This window comes from Triturus cristatus, chromosome 9 (assembly GCF_964204655.1).
Source record: "Triturus cristatus chromosome 9, aTriCri1.1, whole genome shotgun sequence".
Taxonomy (NCBI): Eukaryota; Metazoa; Chordata; class Amphibia; order Caudata; family Salamandridae; genus Triturus; species Triturus cristatus.
Window position 1 is genome coordinate 353,799,279 of NC_140592.1, and position 25,085 is coordinate 353,824,363.

At 42.2% G+C, this 25,085-nt stretch overlaps 1 protein-coding gene across 3 annotated transcripts in view; it reads right to left on the minus strand.

Moving 5' to 3' along the window:
* DOCK3 (dedicator of cytokinesis 3) overlaps window positions 1-25,085 on the minus strand; it is a 1,365,978-nt gene that overhangs the window by 253,760 nt on the left and 1,087,133 nt on the right. For all 3 annotated transcript variants that reach the window (XM_085625129.1, XM_085625128.1, XM_085625127.1), the window contains exons 24-25: window positions 19,852-20,044; window positions 16,967-17,094 (exon numbers count right to left, since the gene is read on the minus strand). In XM_085625129.1, coding sequence (XP_085481255.1) covers window positions 16,967-17,094; window positions 19,852-20,044 — 321 coding nt within the window. The remainder of the gene's footprint in view (window positions 1-16,966; window positions 17,095-19,851; window positions 20,045-25,085) is intronic.

A 25,085-nucleotide genomic window follows, 5' to 3' on the forward strand; every position in this document is an offset into this window, starting at 1 on the left:
TACCATTTGTTATTTTTTTTCAAATACAAATTTGCTCTTTGTACTTTCCGCACATCTACCAGCTCCTGCCAAATCTTCTTATTCTTTGTAGGTACACCATTAACCAGAATAATTAATGGTTCAGTTTCCAAAGTATCCGCATCAATAGTTTCCATATTTTTTTTCAAATCCAAGGGCAAATACACCACTCTACCTTTTAAACCTCTCAGTAAATCTGAAGGAGGTAATTTACCAGTTTTGGGCTCCATACGTACTATGGTCTGGAACGGATGAACACATTGAATGAGTATAGACTCATATGTATTTAATTCAGAAAGTTCAGCAGGAATAGCATCCAATTCTAAATTATTATGTACAGCTCTGGTCGGCATTCTATTTTCCTCTAACTTGTTGTAGCAGTATTTACAAATACGCTGATCTTCACCCAATTCAAAACAATTTTCAAGAAATATATATGTGGCAAAATCCATCCACTTATAATTATCTTCATTTTCACTCTTTCTGTAGAGATCAACATTCCTAGTTTGTTTTCTATAATGAGTTCTGCGGCAACAAATACAAGTAACATTTGGTCTTTCATTAGAGATTATTGCAAATTTTGTTATGTGATCATTAAATGTCTTACTTACACAAGGTTCTACATTCTCTTCCACTTCTGCCTCATTTACTGTGTCCTTCTCTGCACTGTTTTGTTCAGGACCAAAGTAACAAAACTGAATTTCATCAACAACCTTCTCTACATCTGATACCGTTCCTCGGAACAGAGCCCTATTCAATTCATTTAACTTTATTGCTGGACTTTTGGCAAAATACAACCGTCTCACAAACTTTCTCATTTCAGTATGATGAACAGCCAGCATCCTAAAATGATGGAAAACACTATTGCACACTTTTCTAGATAGACAAGCAAGAGAATGACCCTGCAAACCAGTATTCTCTCTCACTCTGCATGGATCCAGACTTTGAAGCACCTTAATCTTTTGTTTTACACTTTTTTTACTATATTCTCTTAGAAACTCTCGAAATCTGTCAATAGATTCCTGACGCACAGTGCAAATACTACTACAATTCCAAGTGTACACTGGGGCTTTAGGACGTCTCCCCATTGCCTCATCTGCCATCACTTGTACCTCATCTCTTGGAACCATTATCTCCTTCTCCATTATGCAACCATTTTTTACTTCGTATGAACGACCTCTGGTGTCAACTGCATGCAGCAAACTATTACTTTGAAAATAGCTCTCTTCATTAAAAAAAGGTTCACTACTTGAACTATGCATCCACTTTCCTAAAAACACTTTACAAAAGTTTGTTCTGTTCACTACTCTTTTGCTTTTGCTTTGTGATTTCAGTACATTAACCATTTTATCTAATGTACGCATCCTATTCAAAATTAATATGAATAGTTTCCTTTTTAATTCTAATGCTTTTGCTGCAATGGCTTCAATTTCTTTTTTTCTCTTGTAATATTTAGCCTTTTGCTTATATTTCTTTATATCCTTTATCAAATTGGACATAACTCTTCTCTGAAACATTTTTCTACGTATCTCTTTAAATGCTGGTTTTCTGTTTATGTTAAACTTTTCAATTGCAGAAGGTATATTTGCATTAACTAAATTCTCATTTTTTTGCTGTTCTCTATGTTTTGTTACATTTTTCCGAGAACAGACATTTTGTACATTTTTCTTTGTTTTGAATATTTTGTTTAGAAATTGTTTTTTTTGCTTACCAGAAGATTTTTTCTTTTTCCCAACATCAGCATCTTCTACTAACTTTGGTCCTCCAGTTGTCTTCAAATATAGTTTTTTTTTTAGCGTTTTTTGAACTCGAGATTTTGTAGGCATCTTAAATTTTGTTCACTGTTCTTCAGTAATACCTGAAAAAAACTAAAAAAAAAATCCTTTATTGTATTTAAATATATTACTACATTTCTTTTCACAATAGTCACAAAACGAAATTTCTTTGCCAATTTGAATGCACACAAACTGCTCTTTTTTTTGGGCAAGTGAAAATCTCTTTTACAAACTGTCACATTATGAAACCAAGCTGTTTTTTCAGACCACCACCGTGTGTATTCTCTGTGACTGCCTACACTCCAGCAGGGGCAACCAGCCTTAGTGATGCTGAATGTATTTGCATTACAGACTTAAACCTGAAAACCCCACTCGCTTCTAATTACTGTGCATGACTATACATGGCAAGCACATGGGTGTGTGCTAAGCCTCTGCTTCTTCCCCCAAAAATTCGCTCCCCCTTTCCATCTACTGCAACTGTGAAATCACCAGAGCAAGACGCAATAAATCTCTGCCTATAATTCTTCTATGCACACAGAGTCATGTTTTCACATTAGTGCCAAAACGAAATTTCTTTGCCAATTTGAAAGCACACTTACTGCTCTTTTTTTTTCGGGCCAAGTGAAAATCTCTTTTTACAATTTGAAATCACTTTTACAGACTGACACATTCTGAAACCTTTTTTTTAAATTTATTTAAATGCACATGTCCAAGCTGTTTTTTTTTCAGACCACCACCGTGTGTATTCTCTGTGACTGCCTACACTCCAGCAGGGGCAACCAGCTTTAGTGATGCTGAATGTATTTGCATTACAGACTTAAACCTGAAAACCCCACTCGCTTCTAATTACTGTGCATGACTATACATGGCAAGCACATGGGTGTGTGCTAAGCCTCTGCTTCTTCCCCCAAAAATTCGCTCCCCCTTTCCATCTACTGCAACTGTGAAATCACCAGAGCAAGACGCAATAAATCTCTGCCTATAATTCTTCTATGCACACAGAGTCATGTTTTCACATTAGTGCCAAAACGAAATTTCTTTGCCAATTTGAAAGCACACTTACTGCTCTTTTTTTTTCGGGCCAAGTGAAAATCTCTTTTTACAATTTGAAATCACTTTTACAGACTGACACATTCTGAAACCTTTTTTTTAAATTTATTTAAATGCACATGTCCAAGCTGTTTTTTTTTCAGACCACCACCGTGTGTATTCTCTGTGACTGCCTACACTCCAGCAGGGGCAACCAGCCTTAGTGATGCTGAATGTATTTGCATTACAGACTTAAACCTGAAAACCCCACTCGCTTCTAATTACTGTGCATGACTATACATGGCAAGCACATGGGTGTGTGCTAAGCCTCTGCTTCTTCCACCAAAAATTCGCTCCCCCTTTCCATCTACTGCAACTGTGAAATCACCAGAGCAAGACGCAATAAATCTCTGCCTATAATTCTTCTATGCACACAGAGTCATGTTTTCACATTAGTGCCAAAACGAAATTTCTTTGCCAATTTGAAAGCACACTTACTGCTCTTTTTTTTTCGGGCCAAGTGAAAATCTCTTTTTACAATTTGAAATCACTTTTACAGACTGACACATTCTGAAACCTTTTTTTTAAATTTATTTAAATGCACATGTCCAAGCTGTTTTTTTTTCAGACCACCACCGTGTGTATTCTCTGTGACTGCCTACACTCCAGCAGGGGCAACCAGCTTTAGTGATGCTGAATGTATTTGCATTACAGACTTAAACCTGAAAACCCCACTCGCTTCTAATTACTGTGCATGACTATACATGGCAAGCACATGGGTGTGTGCTAAGCCTCTGCTTCTTCCCCCAAAAATTCGCTCCCCCTTTCCATCTACTGCAACTGTGAAATCACCAGAGCAAGACGCAATAAATCTCTGCCTATAATTCTTCTATGCACACAGAGTCATGTTTTCACATTAGTGCCAAAACGAAATTTCTTTGCCAATTTGAAAGCACACTTACTGCTCTTTTTTTTTCGGGCCAAGTGAAAATCTCTTTTTACAATTTGAAATCACTTTTACAGACTGACACATTCTGAAACCTTTTTTTTAAATTTATTTAAATGCACATGTCCAAGCTGTTTTTTTTTCAGACCACCACCGTGTGTATTCTCTGTGACTGCCTACACTCCAGCAGGGGCAACCAGCCTTAGTGATGCTGAATGTATTTGCATTACAGACTTAAACCTGAAAACCCCACTCGCTTCTAATTACTGTGCATGACTATACATGGCAAGCACATGGGTGTGTGCTAAGCCTCTGCTTCTTCCACCAAAAATTCGCTCCCCCTTTCCATCTACTGCAACTGTGAAATCACCAGAGCAAGACGCAATAAATCTCTGCCTATAATTCTTCTATGCACACAGAGTCATGTTTTCACATTAGTGCCAAAACGAAATTTCTTTGCCAATTTGAAAGCACACTTACTGCTCTTTTTTTTTCGGGCCAAGTGAAAATCTCTTTTTACAATTTGAAATCACTTTTACAGACTGACACATTCTGAAACCTTTTTTTTAAATTTATTTAAATGCACATGTCCAAGCTGTTTTTTTTTCAGACCACCACCGTGTGTATTCTCTGTGACTGCCTACACTCCAGCAGGGGCAACCAGCCTTAGTGATGCTGAATGTATTTGCATTACAGACTTAAACCTGAAAACCCCACTCGCTTCTAATTACTGTGCATGACTATACATGGCAAGCACATGGGTGTGTGCTAAGCCTCTGCTTCTTCCACCAAAAATTCGCTCCCCCTTTCCATCTACTGCAACTGTGAAATCACCAGAGCAAGACGCAATAAATCTCTGCCTATAATTCTTCTATGCACACAGAGTCATGTTTTCACATTAGTGCCAAAACGAAATTTCTTTGCCAATTTGAAAGCACACTTACTGCTCTTTTTTTTTCGGGCCAAGTGAAAATCTCTTTTTACAATTTGAAATCACTTTTACAGACTGACACATTCTGAAACCTTTTTTTTAAATTTATTTAAATGCACATGTCCAAGCTGTTTTTTTTCCAGACCACCACCGTGTGTATTCTCTGTGACTGCCTACACTCCAGCAGGGGCAACCAGCCTTAGTGATGCTGAATGTATTTGCATTACAGACTTAAACCTGAAAACCCCACTCGCTTCTAATTACTGTGCATGACTATACATGGCAAGCACATGGGTGTGTGCTAAGCCTCTGCTTCTTCCCCCAAAAATTCGCTCCCCCTTTCCATCTACTGCAACTGTGAAATCACCAGAGCAAGACGCAATAAATCTCTGCCTATAATTCTTCTATGCACACAGAGTCATGTTTTCACATTAGTGCCAAAACGAAATTTCTTTGCCAATTGGAAAGCACACTTACTGCTCTTTTTTTTTCGGGCCAAGTGAAAATCTCTTTTTACAATTTGAAATCACTTTTACAGACTGACACATTCTGAAACCTTTTTTTTAAATTTATTTAAATGCACATTTCCAAGCTGTTTTTTTTTCAGACCACCACCGTGTGTATTCTCTGTGACTGCCTACACTCCAGCAGGGGCAACCAGCCTTAGTGATGCTGAATGTATTTGCATTACAGACTTAAACCTGAAAACCCCACTGGCTTGTAAATACTGTGCATGACTATACACGGCAAGGACATGGGTGTGTGCTAAGCCTCTGCTTCTTCCCCCAAAAATTCGCTCCTCTTTTCCATCTACTGCAACTGTGAAATCACCAGAGCAAGACGCAATAAATCTCTGCCTATAATTCTTCTATGCACACAGAGTCATGTTTTCACATTAGTGCCAAAACGAAATTTCTTTGCCAATTTGAAAGCACACTTACTGCTCTTTTTTTTTCGGGCCAAGTGAAAATCTCTTTTTACAATTTGAAATCACTTTTACAGACTGACACATTCTGAAACCTTTTTTTTAATTTTATTTAAATGCACATTTCCAAGCTGTTTTTTTTTCAGACCACCACCGTGTGTATTCTCTGTGACTGCCTACACTCCAGCAGGGGCAACCAGCCTTAGTGATGCTGAATGTATTTGCATTACAGACTTAAACCTGAAAACCCCACTGGCTTGTAAATACTGTGCATGACTATACACGGCAAAGACATGCGTGTGTGCTAAGCCTCTGCTTCTTCCCCCAAAAATTCGCTCCCCCTTTCCATCTACTGCAACTGTGAAATCACCAGAGCAAGACGCAATAAATCTCTGCCTATAATTCTTCTATGCACACAGAGTCATGTTTTCACATTAGTGCCAAAACGAAATTTCTTTGCCAATTTGAAAGCACACTTACTGCTCTTTTTTTTTCGGGCCAAGTGAAAATCTCTTTTTACAATTTGAAATCACTTTTACAGACTGACACATTCTGAAACCTTTTTTTTAAATTTATTTAAATGCACATTTCCAAGCTGTTTTTTTTTCAGACCACCACCGTGTGTATTCTCTGTGACTGCCTACACTCCAGCAGGGGCAACCAGCCTTAGTGATGCTGAATGTATTTGCATTACAGACTTAAACCTGAAAACCCCACTCGCTTCTAATTACTGTGCATGACTATACATGGCAAGCACATGGGTGTGTGCTAAGCCTCTGCTTCTTCCCTCAAAAATTCGCTCCTCTTTTCCATCTACTGCAACTGTGAAATCACCAGAGCAAGACGCAATAAATCTCTGCCTATAATTCTTCTATGCACACAGAGTCATGTTTTCACATTAGTGCCAAAACGAAATTTCTTTGCCAATTTGAAAGCACACTTACTGCTCTTTTTTTTTCGGGCCAAGTGAAAATCTCTTTTTACAATTTGAAATCACTTTTACAGACTGACACATTCTGAAACCTTTTTTTTAAATTTATTTAAATGCACATGTCCAAGCTGGTTTTTTTTCAGACCACCACCGTGTGTATTCTCTGTGACTGCCTACACTCCAGCAGGGGCAACCAGCCTTAGTGATGCTGAATGTATTTGCATTACAGACTTAAACCTGAAAACCCCACTCGCTTCTAATTACTGTGCATGACTATACATGGCAAGCACATGGGTGTGTGCTAAGCCTCTGCTTCTTTCCCCAAAAATTCGCTCCCCCTTTCCATCTACTGCAACTGTGAAATCACCAGAGCAAGACGCAATAAATCTCTGCCTATAATTCTTCCATGCACACAGAGTCATGTTTTCACATTAGTGCCAAAACGAAATTTCTTTGCCAATTTGAAAGCACACTTACTGCTCTTTTTTTTTCGGGCCAAGTGAAAATCTCTTTTTACAATTTGAAATCACTTTTACAGACTGACACATTCTTAAACCTTTTTTTTAATTTTATTTAAATGCACATGTCCAAGCTGTTTTTTTTTTCAGACCACCACCGTGTGTATTCTCTGTGACTGCCTACACTCCAGCAGGGGCAACCAGCCTTAGTGATGCTGAATGTATTTGCATTACAGACTTAAACCTGAAAACCCCACTCGCTTCTAATTACTGTGCATGACTATACATGGCAAGCACATGGGTGTGTGCTAAGCCTCTGCTTCTTCCCTCAAAAATTCGCTCCTCTTTTCCATCTACTGCAACTGTGAAATCACCAGAGCAAGACGCAATAAATCTCTGCCTATAATTCTTCTATGCACACAGAGTCATGTTTTCACATTAGTGCCAAAACGAAATTTCTTTGCCAATTTGAAAGCACACTTACTGCTCTTTTTTTTTCGGGCCAAGTGAAAATCTCTTTTTACAATTTGAAATCACTTTTACAGACTGACACATTCTGAAACCTTTTTTTTAAATTTATTTAAATGCACATTTCCAAGCTGTTTTTTTTTCAGACCACCACCGTGTGTATTCTCTGTGACTGCCTACACTCCAGCAGGGGCAACCAGCCTTAGTGATGCTGAATGTATTTGCATTACAGACTTAAACCTGAAAACCCCACTCGCTTCTAATTACTGTGCATGACTATACATGGCAAGCACATGGGTGTGTGCTAAGCCTCTGCTTCTTCCCTCAAAAATTCGCTCCTCTTTTCCATCTACTGCAACTGTGAAATCACCAGAGCAAGACGCAATAAATCTCTGCCTATATTTCTTCTATGCACACAGAGTCATGTTTTCACATTAGTGCCAAAACGAAATTTCTTTGCCAATTTGAAAGCACACTTACTGCTCTTTTTTTTTCGGGCCAAGTGAAAATCTCTTTTTACAATTTGAAATCACTTTTACAGACTGACACATTCTGAAACCTTTTTTTTAAATTTATTTAAATGCACATGTCCAAGCTGTTTTTTTTTCAGACCACCACCGTGTGTATTCTCTGTGACTGCCTACACTCCAGCAGGGGCAACCAGCCTTAGTGATGCTGAATGTATTTGCATTACAGACTTAAACCTGAAAACCCCACTCGCTTCTAATTACTGTGCATGACTATACATGGCAAGCACATGGGTGTGTGCTAAGCCTCTGCTTCTTCCCCCAAAAATTCGCTCCCCCTTTCCATCTACTGCAACTGTGAAATCACCAGAGCAAGACGCAATAAATCTCTGCCTATAATTCTTCCATGCACACAGAGTCATGTTTTCACATTAGTGCCAAAACGAAATTTCTTTGCCAATTTGAAAGCACACTTACTGCTCTCTTTTTTTTCGGGCCAAGTGAAAATCTCTTTTTACAATTTGAAATCACTTTTACAGACTGACACATTCTTAAACCTTTTTTTTAATTTTATTTAAATGCACATGTCCAAGCTGTTTTTTTTTTCAGACCACCACCGTGTGTATTCTCTGTGACTGCCTACACTCCAGCAGGGGCAACCAGCCTTAGTGATGCTGAATGTATTTGCATTACAGACTTAAACCTGAAAACCCCACTCGCTTCTAATTACTGTGCATGACTATACATGGCAAGCACATGGGTGTGTGCTAAGCCTCTGCTTCTTCCCTCAAAAATTCGCTCCTCTTTTCCATCTACTGCAACTGTGAAATCACCAGAGCAAGACGCAATAAATCTCTGCCTATAATTCTTCTATGCACACAGAGTCATGTTTTCACATTAGTGCCAAAACGAAATTTCTTTGCCAATTTGAAAGCACACTTACTGCTCTTTTTTTTTCGGGCCAAGTGAAAATCACTTTTACAGACTGACACATTATGAAACCACCATGTGTAACTACAACAAAAACAATTCCCATTTCTATTATTCATTTCTTAAGTTACCACATACATCCCCTCTCAAACTGTAAACTCACCTTTATAATTAGTTAGTTGTGAAAGAAATGTGACACTCAAACAGCAGAATATCAGAGCCAGGATCTCTGTTGTGTTCACCTCTCTCCTCTCAGCAGAACCAGATAATGGCAAACTTTCCCTCTATTTTTCCACACATATACATGTAAGTTTCAAATCTCAGTGCTTCCCCCTTTTTTTCAAATGTAATGACACATTTCTATTGGTTGAAAACCAACCCTTTTCCAAAAGTACCCTGCCCCCAACTTGACTTCTGCCTAGTACCCTTCCCCCAACTTGACTTCTGCCTGCTACCATAGCAACAGCTCATGGAACACTGCTGTGTGCAGTTAGGTCAGAAGTTCGACACACAATGTTTCAATTCCACAGAGCAAGAGTGCTTGACTTTTCAAACCTAACAGCAAATCCATAGTACTGTTCTTTGGTTACACATTTTTTTGTACCAATACAAAACATGCTTGTATTAATTTTCACATACAGCCTAGTTTTTTTTCTAGAATGGTATGAAACAGCCAATCAGTTCTTTTTGTTTTGTAAAAAATATGTATGCCTCCATTTCCAAACTGTCTTTCTTTTCATATTGCCATTCTACTGAAAGACACCTCCTGAGTGCATCCAGTTCTCCTTTGAAGATGTTCACAGTGTGGATTGTAGGGCACAGCTATGTCTTCTGGAGTGAAAAGTTTGCAGAGAAAACAGATATGGTGAGAGACCTTGCTTTGCCAAATGTAGACATTAAATGGATTGGTCAGAGAGGGTTAAAGTGGCACCAATTGATGCCATTGGTGAAATCCTTCATTCAAATCCAACACCCTGACCTCATAATAGTGCACTGTGGTGGCAATGACCTAGGCACTTTGACTGGGGTAGGTCTGGAAATGCTTATGAAGGACACCTTTGCACAACTGTTTACACTTTTCCCTAAAACTGCCTTTGTGTTTTCCAACATATGCCAAAGGCAAAAATGGAACTGGTCCAATCATTTCTGTCCACAGATTGACAAAGCAAGAAAGCACGTCAACAAATCTGTTTCTGCTTTCCTCCGTGACTATGGTATGGGTGCCATTTACCACAACAACTTGCGTTACGACATGCAAGACATTTATAGAGGAGATGGTGTGCACTTCAATGATGAAGGGAACAGAGTCTTCCTCTTGAACCTTAGACTCTGCATCGGTACTTACTTGTAGGTACCACTAAAAAAATGACTCCATAAACACAACAGCTCTTTTTAGAGCTCCCTAATTTCTAAACTCTTAAATCTGCTTTTCATTTATTTATTTTTATTTTTTTTACCGTACGCTTACCGTAAGCTTACCGTACGCGTACCCCGTGATATTTTTTAAAATCAATAAATGTTTTCTTTGTACTTTTCTGTCCTTCTTTGACCCCCTTACAATTGTTAGGGGGTCTGTAACTCTCCTCATTGCCCCCTTTCCTTGTTTTCACTCTTTTTTTTCAGAGTGAAATACACAAAATGGCGGCCGCCGCTTCCTGGTTTCGGCCGATTCGAATGTTTACTAAGATCTAAGAGCCAATCAGAATCGCGCTCGCGCACGCCACCGTACGCTTACCGTAAGCGTACGGTAAGCGTACCGTAAGCTGGCTCAGATATATATATTGATTTAAAGGCTATTTTCTCAGAATCTACTGAACAGATTTACACCAAACCTACAAAAGGCACTTCCTTGACCTAGGGACTACCTCTCTGCCAAATTTTGAGTAATTCTGTTCAGCCGTTCAGGCTGTAGCTCGTTCTAAAGGTCCTATGGAAAAATGCATGGGAAAAACGCGTTTTGGGACCCCCCTTTTATCTCAGCCCCCGCTTGACGGATCCCCCCGAGACTTTCAGGGTAGGAGCGGAGTGTAGCGCCCCACCTATTTTGAGAAATTCGCGAGGATTCGTCGACCGGCGCCAAAGTTATTCAAAATAGAATGTTGAGGTTTTCCTATGGAAACGTGGTCCTAACTATAACTACCTACTGGCGACCGCCAGTAGGTAATATATATATATATATATAAATATATATATATATATTTTTTGCTGGGTGTGTCTTGTTGCTGTGCGGAGGACTTCGGAACAGGGCACTGCAAAGACAGTGAAGGTGAGGGAGAGAGGCCATTCGCAAGAGAACTGGAATGGAGGACTTTTTGCTGCCAGTAACAACCGAGAGCGTGATGTGCCAATAGACTGCAATACTTACAGCACGCCTGGAGCAGGCTGAGAAATGTAGTTTACCAGGACATCAGCTTGTTTTAAAAGCAATGGGTGGAGTGCTGTGTTCAATTTTAACAAATATATATATTTTACATACACAAAATCATTAATAAATGTATCAAGAAAACTGGAATAAAGTAAAATATTTAATATTTAACTATCCATAAAACACTAAACAATATATAAAATACGTTTCACTAAAAATATGTTAAAAATTACTTACATTTATATTTATAAAAATATAAAATTAAATACATAAACACATAATAAAAATACATTTGTAAACAATACTAAAAAATCGATTAAACTCCGAGAATAATAAATATAATAATACCATTAGTACCATACCAATAGTAGGGAAAGCGTTAGACACCGAAGGGGTAACATTCACTATTCCACTCCAGTGTGTGCAACAGTAGACAGTAGAGAAAGTGGAGGACTCAGAAGGGGTAAAATGTACTATTCCCACTCCAGAGAAAGCACTGGACTCGGGGATGGGGGGGGCAAGAATTTACTATTCCCACTCCAGTGGACGTAACAGTAGGGAAATAGTTAGACTCAGGAGTGGTTAAATGTACTATTCCCACACAAAAAGGTGCAACAGTAGCGAAAGAGTTGGACTCAGGAGAACTTACATTCACTATTCCCACTCCAGTAGGTGCAACAGTAGGGAAAGCGTAGGCCACAGGAGGGGTTGGATTTACTATTCCCACTCCAATATGTGTAACAGTAGGGAAAGCGTAGGACTCAGGAGATGTAAAATGTACTATTCCCACTCCAGTCGGTGCAGCAGTAGGAAAAGCGTTAGACTCAGAAGGGGTCTCCCAGTAGAAATAAGACGCTCACCAACCCTGCACTCCTTCAGACTGGCTCTCAAGACCTGGCTCTTCGACTGACCGGAGCTGCCCTATCTTTCCCCTCGCAAAAAAAAACAAAAATAACAATTGATGGACAGAATGCAGAACAATGTCATACATTCACCCCAGTACAGAGATCTGGGCCTAAATCCATCGTTTTTTTGCTCACCATGCCATTCCAGTTTGAACCCAGCCATATGCAAATCAGTCTTGACCCTGTGCCCCATGGGAACAGTCCAGCCCGAACTGCCAAGCCAGGTCCTCCCTGGACTGGAAACAAGCATCCTAGGACCGGTTTCGGGCTTTCAGCCCTCATCAGCCAGGATAGCCTGATTCCAGTGGCATGGAGAGCAAGGGACTCACGTCTGAGCATACCCTTCCCACTCGGGGCGACAAATGCAAAAATAACAATTGATGGACGGAATGCAGAACAATGTCATACATTCACCCCAGTACAGAGATCTGGGCCTAAATCCATCGTTTTTTTGCTCACCATGCCATTCCAGTTTGAACCCAGCCATATGCAAATCAGTCTTGACCCTGTGCCCCATGGGAACAGTCCAGCCCGAACTGCCAAGCCAGGTCCTCCCTGGACTGGAAACAAGCATCCTAGGACCGGTTTCGGGCTTTCAGCCCTCATCAGCCAGGATAGCCTGATTCCAGTGGCATGGAGAGCAAGGGACTCACGTCTGAGCATACCCTTCCCACTCGGGGTGACAAATGCAAAAATAACAATTGATGGACAGAATGCAGAACAATGGCAGGGTATGCTCAGACGTTGAGTCCCTTGCTCACTTTGCCACTGGATTCAAGCAAGCCTGGCTGAAGACAGCTGAAATGCCAGAAACCGGTCCTAGGAAGCTTGTTTCCGGTCCAGGGAAGACATGGCTTGGCAGTTCGGGCTGGACTGTTCCCATGAGGCACAGGGTCAGACTGATTTGCATATGGCCATGTCTGAACTGGGGTGGCAGAGTGGGCTAAAGAATGGTGATGGATCAAACCCAGATCTGTTGACTGGGTGTGAGTGTTTGATTGGTACTGATGCTCCGTCCATCACCACCCCCTTTTGTACCTCTTTGTTTGCCATAAGTTGGCAGGGTATGCTCAGACGTTGAGTCCCTTGCTCACTTTGCCACTGGATTCAAGCAAGCCTGGCTGAAGACAGCTGAAATGCCAGAAACCGGTCCTAGGAAGCTTGTTTCCGGTCCAGGGAAGACATGGCTTGGCAGTTCGGGCTGGACTGTTCCCATGAGGCACAGGGTCAGACTGATTTGCATATGGCCATGTCTGAACTGGGGTGGCAGAGTGGGCTAAAGAATGGTGATGGATCAAACCCAGATCTGTTGACTGGGTGTGAGTGTTTGATTGGTACTGATGCTCCGTCCATCACCACCCCCTTTTGTACCTCTTTGTTCGCCATAAGTTGGCAGGGTATGCTCAGACGTTGAGTCCCTTGCTCACTTTGCCACTGGATTCAAGCAAGCCTGGCTGAAGACAGCTGAAATGCCAGAAACCGGTCCTAGGAAGCTTGTTTCCGGTCCAGGGAAGACATGGCTTGGCAGTTCGGGCTGGACTGTTCCCATGAGGCACAGGGTCAGACTGATTTGCATATGGCCATGTCTGAACTGGGGTGGCAGAGTGGGCTAAAGAATGGTGATGGATCAAACCCAGATCTGTTGACTGGGTGTGAGTGTTTGATTGGTACTGATGCTCCGTCCATCACCACCCCCTTTTGTACCTCTTTGTTCGCCATAAGTTGGCAGGGTATGCTCAGACGTTGAGTCCCTTGCTCACTTTGCCACTGGATTCAAGCAAGCCTGCTGAAGACAGCTGAAATGCCAGAAACCGGTCCTAGGAAGCTTGTTTCCGGTCCAGGGAAGACATGGCTTGGCAGTTCGGGCTGGACTGTTCCCATGAGGCACAGGGTCAGACTGATTTGCATATGGCCATGTCTGAACTGGGGTGGCAGAGTGGGCTAAAGAATGGTGATGGATCAAACCCAGATCTGTTGACTGGGTGTGAGTGTTTGATTGGTACTGATGCTCCGTCCATCACCACCCCCTTTTGTACCTCTTTGTTCGCCATAAGTTGGCAGCGTATGCTCAGACGTTGAGTCCCTTGCTCACTTTGCCACTGGATTCAAGCAAGCCTGGCTGAAGACAGCTGAAATGCCAGAAACCGGTCCTAGGAAGCTTGTTTCCGGTCCAGGGAAGACATGGCTTGGCAGTTCGGGCTGGACTGTTCCCATGAGGCACAGGGTCAGACTGATTTGCATATGGCCATGTCTGAACTGGGGTGGCAGAGTGGGCTAAAGAATGGTGATGGATCAAACCCAGATCTGTTGACTGGGTGTGAGTGTTTGATTGGTACTGATGCTCCGTCCATCACCACCCCCTTTTGTACCTCTTTGTTCGCCATAAGTTGGCAGGGTATGCTCAGACGTTGAGTCCCTTGCTCACTTTGCCACTGGATTCAAGCAAGCCTGGCTGAAGACAGCTGAAATGCCAGAAACCGGTCCTAGGAAGCTTGTTTCCGGTCCAGGGAAGACATGGCTTGGCAGTTCGGGCTGGACTGTTCCCATGAGGCACAGGGTCAGACTGATTTGCATATGGCCATGTCTGAACTGGGGTGGCAGAGTGGGCTAAAGAATGGTGATGGATCAAACCCAGATCTGTTGACTGGGTGTGAGTGTTTGATTGGTACTGATGCTCCGTCCATCACCACCCCCTTTTCTATCTTTCCCCTCAGCGCCTTCAGACCCTCACGGGTGAGTAGCGCACACTTTACCAACCCCTGATTGATTGATTGATTGATTGAAGGGGTGAATTTTACTGTTCTCACGCCATTCACTGGTACAGTACAGAGAGAATACTTCACTTCAAACAAATGACATATTTTAACAACTCTATTAAATACCCAAACATATAAAATTAAAAATATAAAAAATAAATGTCTTAATTTGAACAATTTTTTTAAAATAACATAAATAATACAATTTTTTATAATTATTATCAATTAACACACATATTATTAATATAATTAAAATACCACACTATATTCCCACAAACATATTAGCCACAACCTCTTTCAGCTTGGGTTCCCGCTTGACCGTTGCCTAGCAAAGTGTCTTATGCTTTCGGCTTCTACGCCAGCCCCTTTCTTCTCAAAACTGTTCAATATTTTGCTTGAACTGTTCTCAGTCCCCTATTGCTGAAAGCCAGTGTGGTACTTCCTATGTTAAAAAAACTACTTTGATCCCCAGGATTTTACAATGTATTAAGACAATTTCCCTAGTTACAAGAAGAGCTAAAATTATTCGAGCCTATGTAAACGGGATCACCTTCTCACATCTTGAAACCATATACTTCTTTGATCAACAGCAATTCAGAGTTTGGCAAGGTTACAGTACCTAAATAGTCCTTATAGGAATCCTAGATCTTCGGAACATGTGTCTTGGCAATGCTTCTGTCTTAATATTACTGGTTTTTGGCAGTATTTGACACAGTCATTCAATATTCCACAGTCCCACATGAAAATGCCCAGAGTGAGGTTCTGTGCCTTAGACAGCGTTAAGTCTGTCCTGTGTGATTACTCTGAAGCAGTTACTTTACCTGCATTTCGATCTAGCCTTTCAAGAAACATCTCCGGTGTCCCTTAGGGCACAGCTCTCAGCTCAAAACACTTTAATCTGTGTGTTGTTCCATTGGCTAGATTGCTCTTCTGGCTTTGCCTTCTCTTATGCTGAAGATGCCCATCTGTTATCAAGACTAGATTGCAATAATGCCACAATGAAGTTGAATTTCCAGTGTTGCATGTAATACATTGTCCAACTAATGAAGATCAATTTTCTTAGATTAAATACTTCAAAAACTGTAATTCTAACCACTTGTAATCTCAGGAGATGGAATTCTATGTAGTGGCCAGCCGAACTGCCTTCATCTCCTCCACTAATCTCATCTCCTAGAAAACTTGGTGTAATATTTGATGCAAGCCTATCTTATCAAGAGCATATCTCAAAAACATAGTCCACATGTTTCCTTTTGCTGAAGACTGTTAGAAAGATCATCCCTTTTATCCCAGGGGACTTTGGACTTCTAAAGAATAGTTGTTTCCCCTACAGACTAATCAAAATACTGCAGCCTGATTTTTAATTGGATTGACTTTTTTGGTTTTATATCAAAGGACCTGCTTGCCCTACTTTGGATTATGATTAAGAATAGATGTCTGTTCAAAAATATGATTGTCACCGAGACATGAATGGGATGGGACTGAAATACATCCAGCAATGATTTACACAGCATCAGCCCACTCATTATTTGTGATACAGTACAGCCACTCTTGTTTGAGTCTCAGTATCTCGCTGTACAATAATTGGAGGGCGTTCCTTCAGTTATCTCTCCATGAAGACATGGAATTGAATACCTCTCTATCTTCATCAAACAGACTCTCACCCCCTATTCAGGAAGATTAAAACCCTATCTGTCTACAAAATAATTATAAGTAATTGGGCTTTGATCTGCTTACAGATATCCATATAGTCTAAGAGCCAAGACACCCTTTGCTGGTAACCATGGTGCTTTATGCATTTTCAATCAATCAATCAATCAAAAAAGTGATAACAAAAGAGAGGTGTATTTGGATGTTGTAAGAGGATGGATTGGGGATGTGTGAGCTGTAAAAAGAGAATCAGCTGCATATATGTGGTAGGAAATAGGAGGCGTGATGAGGACAAGAACAGAGGTTTACAAGGAAATAAATGTAAACTGCAGCTGTGGAATATTTTTCATGAATATGTGACTGCTTCTGAGGGCAAGACACTGATGTGTATAAAATGTGTAGACAGAGGCCTCACCAAGGAGCTTGTTTTCATAATGGAGAATATGCTGCTGAGGATTCCTGAGCAAATGAGAAGCTCCTTTTGCTGGCGCAGATGGAGATGAATGTGATGAAGCACCACAGGGAGCAGGATCCGTCGTGATTCTAGGGAAGAAAAACAAGTTGTTCAACTATAAAACTAAATAATTCAAGTGCCAGAGCTACAAATGAGGAAGACACCCACTGACATATTATCACTGGCACACATTTGAGAAAAATATATTTTCACTACACAAGCACGCACAGCAACTCTTCGATTTTATAACCTGTTCAAGGGGCTATCTGTTTTTAGCAGCTGTTTGGAAAAAGGCCAAATTCTTCTGGCTAAGTAGAACAATGTATAGCCAGCTTTACTGGTCTTGGTCCGTCGAATCACCATACTCATAATCAGGCCCTTCGTCTCTTGGGCTCATCCAGCATGTATTTGGAGGACTCTCTGTCCACCCTCAGAAGGGGGCCCACGGTGATTAAAGTAAGTCTTAGGTCAGTGAGGACTGGTACAGAACAGGGGTGGCGGAGGGGTGTTGAAAAAAACAAAATACAAAAGAAAAACACCTTATCACAGCCGCCATGTTTTCTCCATCGTCTCGAAAACAAGCACACTTCCCCCCGCCAAGCCAATCACCATGCAGCTGTCACGAGCATGACAGCAACCTCATGAATGGTCTGAGCGATGTGGTTTGGCACTCAGACAGGGAGTTGGAGCCTGTGTATGTTCTCCACCCAGCCTGCCAATACAGCCGGGTGGAGAACATGCTAAGTGTGCATGACTCTTTGGCCAGCCCAAGACGGCTGGCCAAATTAACATGCATACTTATGGTGCACAAACCACTCCTCCTCCTTGTGATCCCAGCCCTGCCCCGCCCTATCCTAGCCCCATAGCTACGAAAAATAAAATGATAATAACGTTGTGTTATTATCATTTTATTTTTCCTTTTTCCACTGCTCTAAGAGCAGTGGGCGACACTCCTCTGGAGGAGCTGCTGCTATCTTAGGTGCCACTAAAGAGGCCCAGTACGGCCCTCGTCTGCGGGTTGTGGCGCAGACATAGTTCAGCTGTGATCGGCAGCTACAGGATGTATGAGCAGGTGCAGACACACCTGCTGTGGCCCACCCAGCCACAATTATCGAGTGAGTTCTGAATGGGCTATTCGGTGAGCACCAAGGAAGGTTACCCAGCAGTCACAGTCGTTACAGTAGCTGCAGCCCGATTGGACCAACGAAGTCACCACAGCAGTTGCAGCCACAATCAGGCCAATGCAGTTACAGTCCTGATGGAGTCAGTACACTTAACACTGTAGCTGCAGGCCTTGGAACCTTTCTGGGAGGCCATAGGACCCTCTACAGCACGCATCGCTCTTGGTTTCACTCTCACGCAGTCTGCTTTCTTTGGGGGCTTCTCAGTCCCTGGGGAATGCTGGGCTTCTCCAGCAAGGGTAATCAGGCTCCTTCCCTCACTCAGCAGGCAGGCTGGCAGGCTTTCAGCCACTAGGCAGGCCCTCAGCTCCTCCAGAGGAAAGTGCAGCCTTCAAATGATGTCCCCTCATCTCGGGGAGACTGGCTGTTAGGCAAATAATAGCCCTGGCCCAACAGCAGTTCCTTGAGGACTTTGAAGAGCACTCTCTTCCTTGGTAATGAAGGAACTGGAACAAAGAGGGGTGCTTTGGGTCTAACTTTTATACTCATTTTCTTGAAAGGGGATATGGATCCACTGTCATAAACTAGTTTGGGGTGTTTCTTATTTCCAGTGTCCTTCTCAGACTGCTCTCTATGCACAGCCTTTGTGTACCGTGATGCCTCTCACAGCAGGCAGCACTGGGGCTGTCTTCAAACTTTAGCCCCCACAACATAGACACTATGAAGTGTGAGGTTTCTGCACCTGGCTGTCTTCAGCCTCTCTGAAGCAGTAATCAGGGATAGGCAAAAGAGCAGGCCAGCTCTAAAAACTCCCTTACCTTGCACAACAGAAACTGCAGTCCCTTAGCACTACCATCAACTGAATGTCATGGCCCCGGAAAAATTAATCAGTCTCCACTTGCTATCAGAAGTCCTCATGGAATTTCGAAAGGCAGTTCTGTCTCTGTCTTCCTCACTTCAGCATCTGGATCGCCAATCTCCAGCCACACGAATGCACATAATACACTTCCACTGTCTGGGGAAGCTGCTACCTTTCCCCATATTGAGCCATGCCAAATCAAAGGCATGGAAAATGTATCGCACTAGCTAGTGCTCAGATTTATTTTTACACAGAGTGATACTACTCTACATGTGCTACATACACTTTACACACTCATACAAACTCGACATACACCAGATGTCATTTCTGGGCATTCACATAACAGCAGAATTTCACACAAGAGGGGGTCTGTAGACCACAGTTTCAGTGATACTGATAAGAAGGTATGGTCACATAATCAGTTCCAAAAACATAGAAGGTTGCCACCAATGTTTATGTGCTATACCCAGGACAGTGACAGTAGTCCTATTCCCACTAAGAGGGAATGCTTGGTGTGCCTGTCCAGGCTAAAGGACCAGAATCTAACAGAGTCTGGGACAGTCCAATGCTTCTGCACACATGCTTTATTAGACAAAATAAAAGTCAGGATATCAGATACAGAATTAGTCAGGCATTCAGAGCAGGGAAACATACCCATACACCATGAAGAGGACTGCCCCATCCCAAAACATATGTTGCCTTATCTGTTCAACTTTAATTAGCTATTTTCTAAAATCTTCAAAATACTATCAACCTTCCTTTCCACAACTCATCATTGTCTGTATGGATTCTGTTAATCTCTGTTACCACAAGTAGTTTAGTTGACACACTAAACTGTGTTCTGTATGCAAACATGCCATCCTTACCGGGGAAGGAGAAAAGGCGGCTGTCCACGGTGCGGGCGATGGACTGCAGCTTCACCACATCCATGGACTGCCCAATATGCACTGTGCTTGGCATGCTCCCCAGAGTTCCGCGTACAAACTCTGCCACCTCCTGCACAGTAAACATCTGCAGCAACTCATCAAAGATCGCAGGAAATGAATTCAATAAAGCTGCCTGTCATGGACAAAAAGCAGTTCTCAGGGTAGAAAACTGGTAAATTTGGCAGTATCACCAATCCTAAACACTGATGCAGTAAATGCAGGCTTCTCATACAAACATTGTCTCATGTTGATGCACAGAATCCCACACAAATACACACATGCAGATAAACACATTTATAAGACTTGCACACGCTAACACACATTCACACAGTCTTGCATCATACTGTTTCTCATACAGATTTCAGAAAGATATATATGCCATGTCATTCATACTTTTGGTTTCATTCAAAGTTTAAGGCCTTATTCAAAGACTTTACAATTGGGCCTTCTGTGCGGTCTCATGAAAACACACTATCCAACATGTATAATTCGTCAATAGCAGAAAAGAGATACACACATGGATAGTCTTACGTAGGCAGAATTTAACATACTCGTACTACAAATACAGATCGATACACAGCCTCATGCGGGTATAACGATACCGGGGTTGACGTTAAGAATCAACATTGCTCAGTGACAATGATTGATTTGCAGAGGATCTCTTCGGTTGTTTCCGAGTGATCACTGAATTGGTTCAGGTTAAGTCAGGTGGTGAGATGAAATATCTGGAATAGCAGCCCATTCACCTTCAACAGCAGCAAATAGGGTATGACAGGTGATCCATAACCCTGCAATGCCCTACTCCCCGCCAAAATAAAAACTGGGTTTGAGGTCACAATTTCCAAGGATCCATTCATTTTCACAACAGCTACCTTTCACTCCTCTAATCTGCCTTAAGTCCTATATCAGTCACTTTACTTCAAACACTCCCAAGTATCTTCCTTTCGGTTTTTGCTACCCTGCACTTCTCTCTACTCAAATACCCTATATATTCCCTAGACCCCAGATTCCACTAGTACTGTTTTAGGGTCTATAGTACTTATGTCCTGGTCTATTAAACTATACCCCCCAGATGATCCTCATCCATCCATCTCACTCTGGTAGTGGGACCTATGTCTCATGAGTTTGCGTTTGATACCCCATTATCTGAGGGGTTCTATGCCCAGAGAGGTTTAAATCCTGGAACCATGGGTTGCTAGCATTGCTACTGCCTTATAGCTTTAGGATTTCTACCCCAGCATCCCCACCCTGCCTGTATTTGCATCTTTTGTGTGTTTTAAGAGACAATGCAGATTCCAGGCCTTCATTCCTGCTATCATGTCACACATTGTCTGTGCACCAATGCATGAGTATTTGTATTGCTTCAGACCTCCACTTACACACTGCTGTTGCCCTTCTAATACATTAAGAACCTGCATCCTCCCTTACTTATGGATCCATACCCTTCTATTTCAACATTAATGTTTTCTGACTGGCTGATGACATCAAAAACGTAGGGAAAAAGGATCCACACTTTGCTACTTATACCTTCAAATGTATTCGCTAAGCAAGAGCAACTTCCCAATCTACAGTGAGTTTACTTAGGAAAGCTGTGCAAAATGGAGAAAGGAAGGAGGGCATTTCCAGATAAAATGTTAGTGATGAGGAAACATATGGAAGGTTGAATGCTAGGTAAACTATGAATGATGTGATTTTTTTCAGATGGTCTTGAGAAATGGTCAGATGACTATGAGAAGATGGGAAGAATTCTTGAACTGGTGCAGTTAAGCTCACTCCCCAGATTCTTAACACTCTGAGACAGCATTGGTTGCCCTTTGTTAAAAGTAGTGTGTGGTAGTTTTCCCTGGTGATAAAGCATGTTGGTGTCTTTCCAATGCACATTTTACCCATGTCTTGAAGTTGCACTTCTTGCCAGTATTTCATAGTGGCATATCTTTCATGTGTATCTCTGACAAACCTTGTCACTGGGTCTACTTATGCCATTTGGTGTTGTTTTCTTCTATACCACCTTCAGAGATTATATCCAACTCCTAGCTATTATTTTTTCATATGGCACCTCATTCATTTTTAACACTACATTGCTTCCTGTTCATGGTACCATACAATTTGTCAAGCGGGGCATTCCCTAGCTGGAGCACCTGCCATTGGAATTTTCCTGCTGCATAAACTTTGTGCATTATTTTGTCTTAATAACTCAAGCTTCTTCACAGATGTCAGCAGCTCTGGCTTATGCCTGTCTAGAGCAAGTTCTCAGGGTATAACTCGACAGCAGCTCCCACTGGTGTGCTGCTAGATCAGGTCATGCCCCTTCCTTCCTGCAACTATTCCTGCTTATGTGCATCTGAACAGCATTCACTTTCTTGAAGCACTAGAAAAGCATGTTCAGGGTTTTATTTCATCACACCCTATTGGTGTAAGTCTCAAACATCTTCCACACTTGCATCATCACTACTGCTATTGTTGTCGAACATTAGCTCCTATTGCGGTATCTATGCAGCCGCTTAGCTAAGCGAACTGTCTTGTGCCTTTTTGTAAAACGTCAGCTGCTTTTTGCATAAACATATTTCTTTGTTTCTACTTGCAGGAGTACACATTTGCCCTCTTGCCTCAAAAGCACACATGCTAGGGTCTCCATGGGCGGCATAGTTCCTGCTGCTTTATTCTAGCAGCAGCTCTTTTGGTGTCTCCCTCTGTCCAGCACCTCTGTTGTTCACTCTGGACTACAGCTCCTCTGCTAGTGAATATCTGTAGTTTAATAAGCCAAGAATTTCTTAACGTTTGCACAAGCACATGCATTGCAATACTTTGTGGCGCAAACATTAGGAGCAATCCACTTTAATTCACAAACCCTTAGATTGAGGACAAAGCCAGATTTTTCCTGGCTTTATGTGACATCTGAGCATCAAAAAAAATGAAACAAAATTAAGGAACAAGCAGAATATCACATGATATTCCTATTCATTACATGTGTAATTTCAACATGATTACTCATTTTACTCACCCTTGGGAGATTGTTTTCAAGTCAAACTTTGTACTGGAGGGTGGGCCTGTCTCACACAGGGCATTGCTGCCCCCCCCCCTTTGCTCTTTAGCACAACATTACACTTCTTGCTAAAGCATATTTGTCATTCAGGATGTGTATTGTTATATTATATTCTGTTTATTTGTGAATTGTATTATCACCCACAAGGGTATCCTGGTGCTGAGTAGGTATGTGTCCCTAAAACTGGATAAGATAGGCTGGATAATAGAAAAGTCACAGCTTCCATTTCTTGCGGAATTCAAAAAGAGAGGGCGAGACTCTGAACAGGAATGGGAAGTCGTTGTATGCTTTAGCAGCAATGTTAGCGAATGGCTGTCATTCTGATCTGGTTCTGTGTATGCATGGGATGTGTTTGTGTAGAAGTCCTATGGGACGGAGTTGTCTGGTGGTCGGTGGAAAGAGATGCGACTGTTCGGGTAGGTGGGGCCTGAGTTGTGAGGTGCGTGTGAGGAGTATGAATTGAGCGTGTCTGTGTATCAAGAGTTAGTGTGGTTCCCTGAGGTATGGAGTGAGTTCTGTGTGGGAGGTTGAGGATGAGTCTGGCTGTCAAGTTCAGGATGGTTTGTAGTCTTCTAGTGAGTTGCTTGGTGACCCCCGGCATAGAGGGTGTTCCCCTAGACCAACTTGCTGGGGAATAGAGTGTGAGTGACAGTTTTTCTAGTGCTGCTTGGGATCCATTTGAGATCTTCAGCATCTTCAGGGTTTGGAAGCAGGATGCAGTGATGGTGTTGACTTGTCCGGACATGTCTAGTTTGCTGTCGATGATTATTCTGAGATTCCTTGCGTGTGTTCCGGGTGAGGATCTGAGTTTGGCCGGCCACCAGTTGAAGTTCCATAGTGAGGTGTTCTTACCGAAGATCACCACTTCTGAATTGTGGGTGTTAAGCTTAAAACAGTTAGCTTTCATCCAGTTAGCAAGGCAGTGAACTTGTTTATTGTGTTGGGGTATTGACCAAGAGGGAGAATATAAGTTAATTGTGTCTTCTGCGTAGGAGATTATGTTGATGTCATGTGTGTGAATGACATTGGCCAGAAGGATCATGTATGCATTGAAGAGGGTGTGGCTGAATAATGAGCATTGAGAAACTCTGCGGATGAGTATGCGGGCTTCTGAGGAGTAAGGCGCCAGGCTCACAACTTGTGTTCTATCTGTTAAGAAGGAGCTGACCACGTGGAGAGCAGGTCCTTGGAAGCCAATCTGTGCAGGCGCCTGATGAGTATAGGTGTGAGAACAAGTCAAATGCTGCAGCGAAGTCCAGTAGAATGAGGGCTGCTGTGTCCCCTCTGTCAAGGATCATGTGGATGTTACCTGAGGTGGTGATCACTGCTGTTTCTGCACTGATGTTGGGCCTCAATCCAGACTGCATGTTGTTGACGAACTGGTGGTTGCTGAGGTGCTTGGAGAGATATCGGTTGATTTGTTTCTCTAAGACCTTTCCTGGGTATGGTAGGAGGGAGATGGGTTTGTACTTGAAAAAAGTGGCTGGGTCATCGGATGATTTCTGGAACAGGGGCATGAAGGTGGCATCTTGTCCAGGAATGTGGTTGAGCCTATGGAGGCATTGAGGATTGGTGTTAGTGCTTCACTGACTGGTAGGAGTTCTTTAGTAAAGGTGTGTTGGAGTCAAGCATCAGCTGGAGCCTCCAAGCGGATGGTCATCATGGTAGAAGCGATTCCAATAGTAGGGATGGCAGTCCACGAGGTCGGGGTCTGCTCATTGGCCTTGATGGGAAATTGAGTTGCAAAGGTGTTGGGGTCCAGTTAAGGGTCAAAGTTGCTGTATATGGAGGTGATATTTTTACAGAAGAATTCCAAGAGCTTGTCGCAAATGTCTTGTGATGGGGTGATGTTGCTGGAGGCATGGTGAAATCTTTGGAAATAATGAAGATTTCCTTGAGTGCTGTTCGTGCTGGTGTCAATGAGATCTGGAAGAGCCCTGAACTTTGTGTTCTGTATGTGCTGGTTGTAGCGTCTTAGATCTGATTTGAAGATGTCTTTATCTGCGGGGTTTCGGCTAGTTCTCCACTTTGCGCTCCAGTTGCTTGCACTGGCGTTTATCAGCTAGAGTTCCTCTGATACCAGTTGGCCTGTGGTTGGCCAAACTGTTGGTTGGCACTGGAGGGGAGCCAG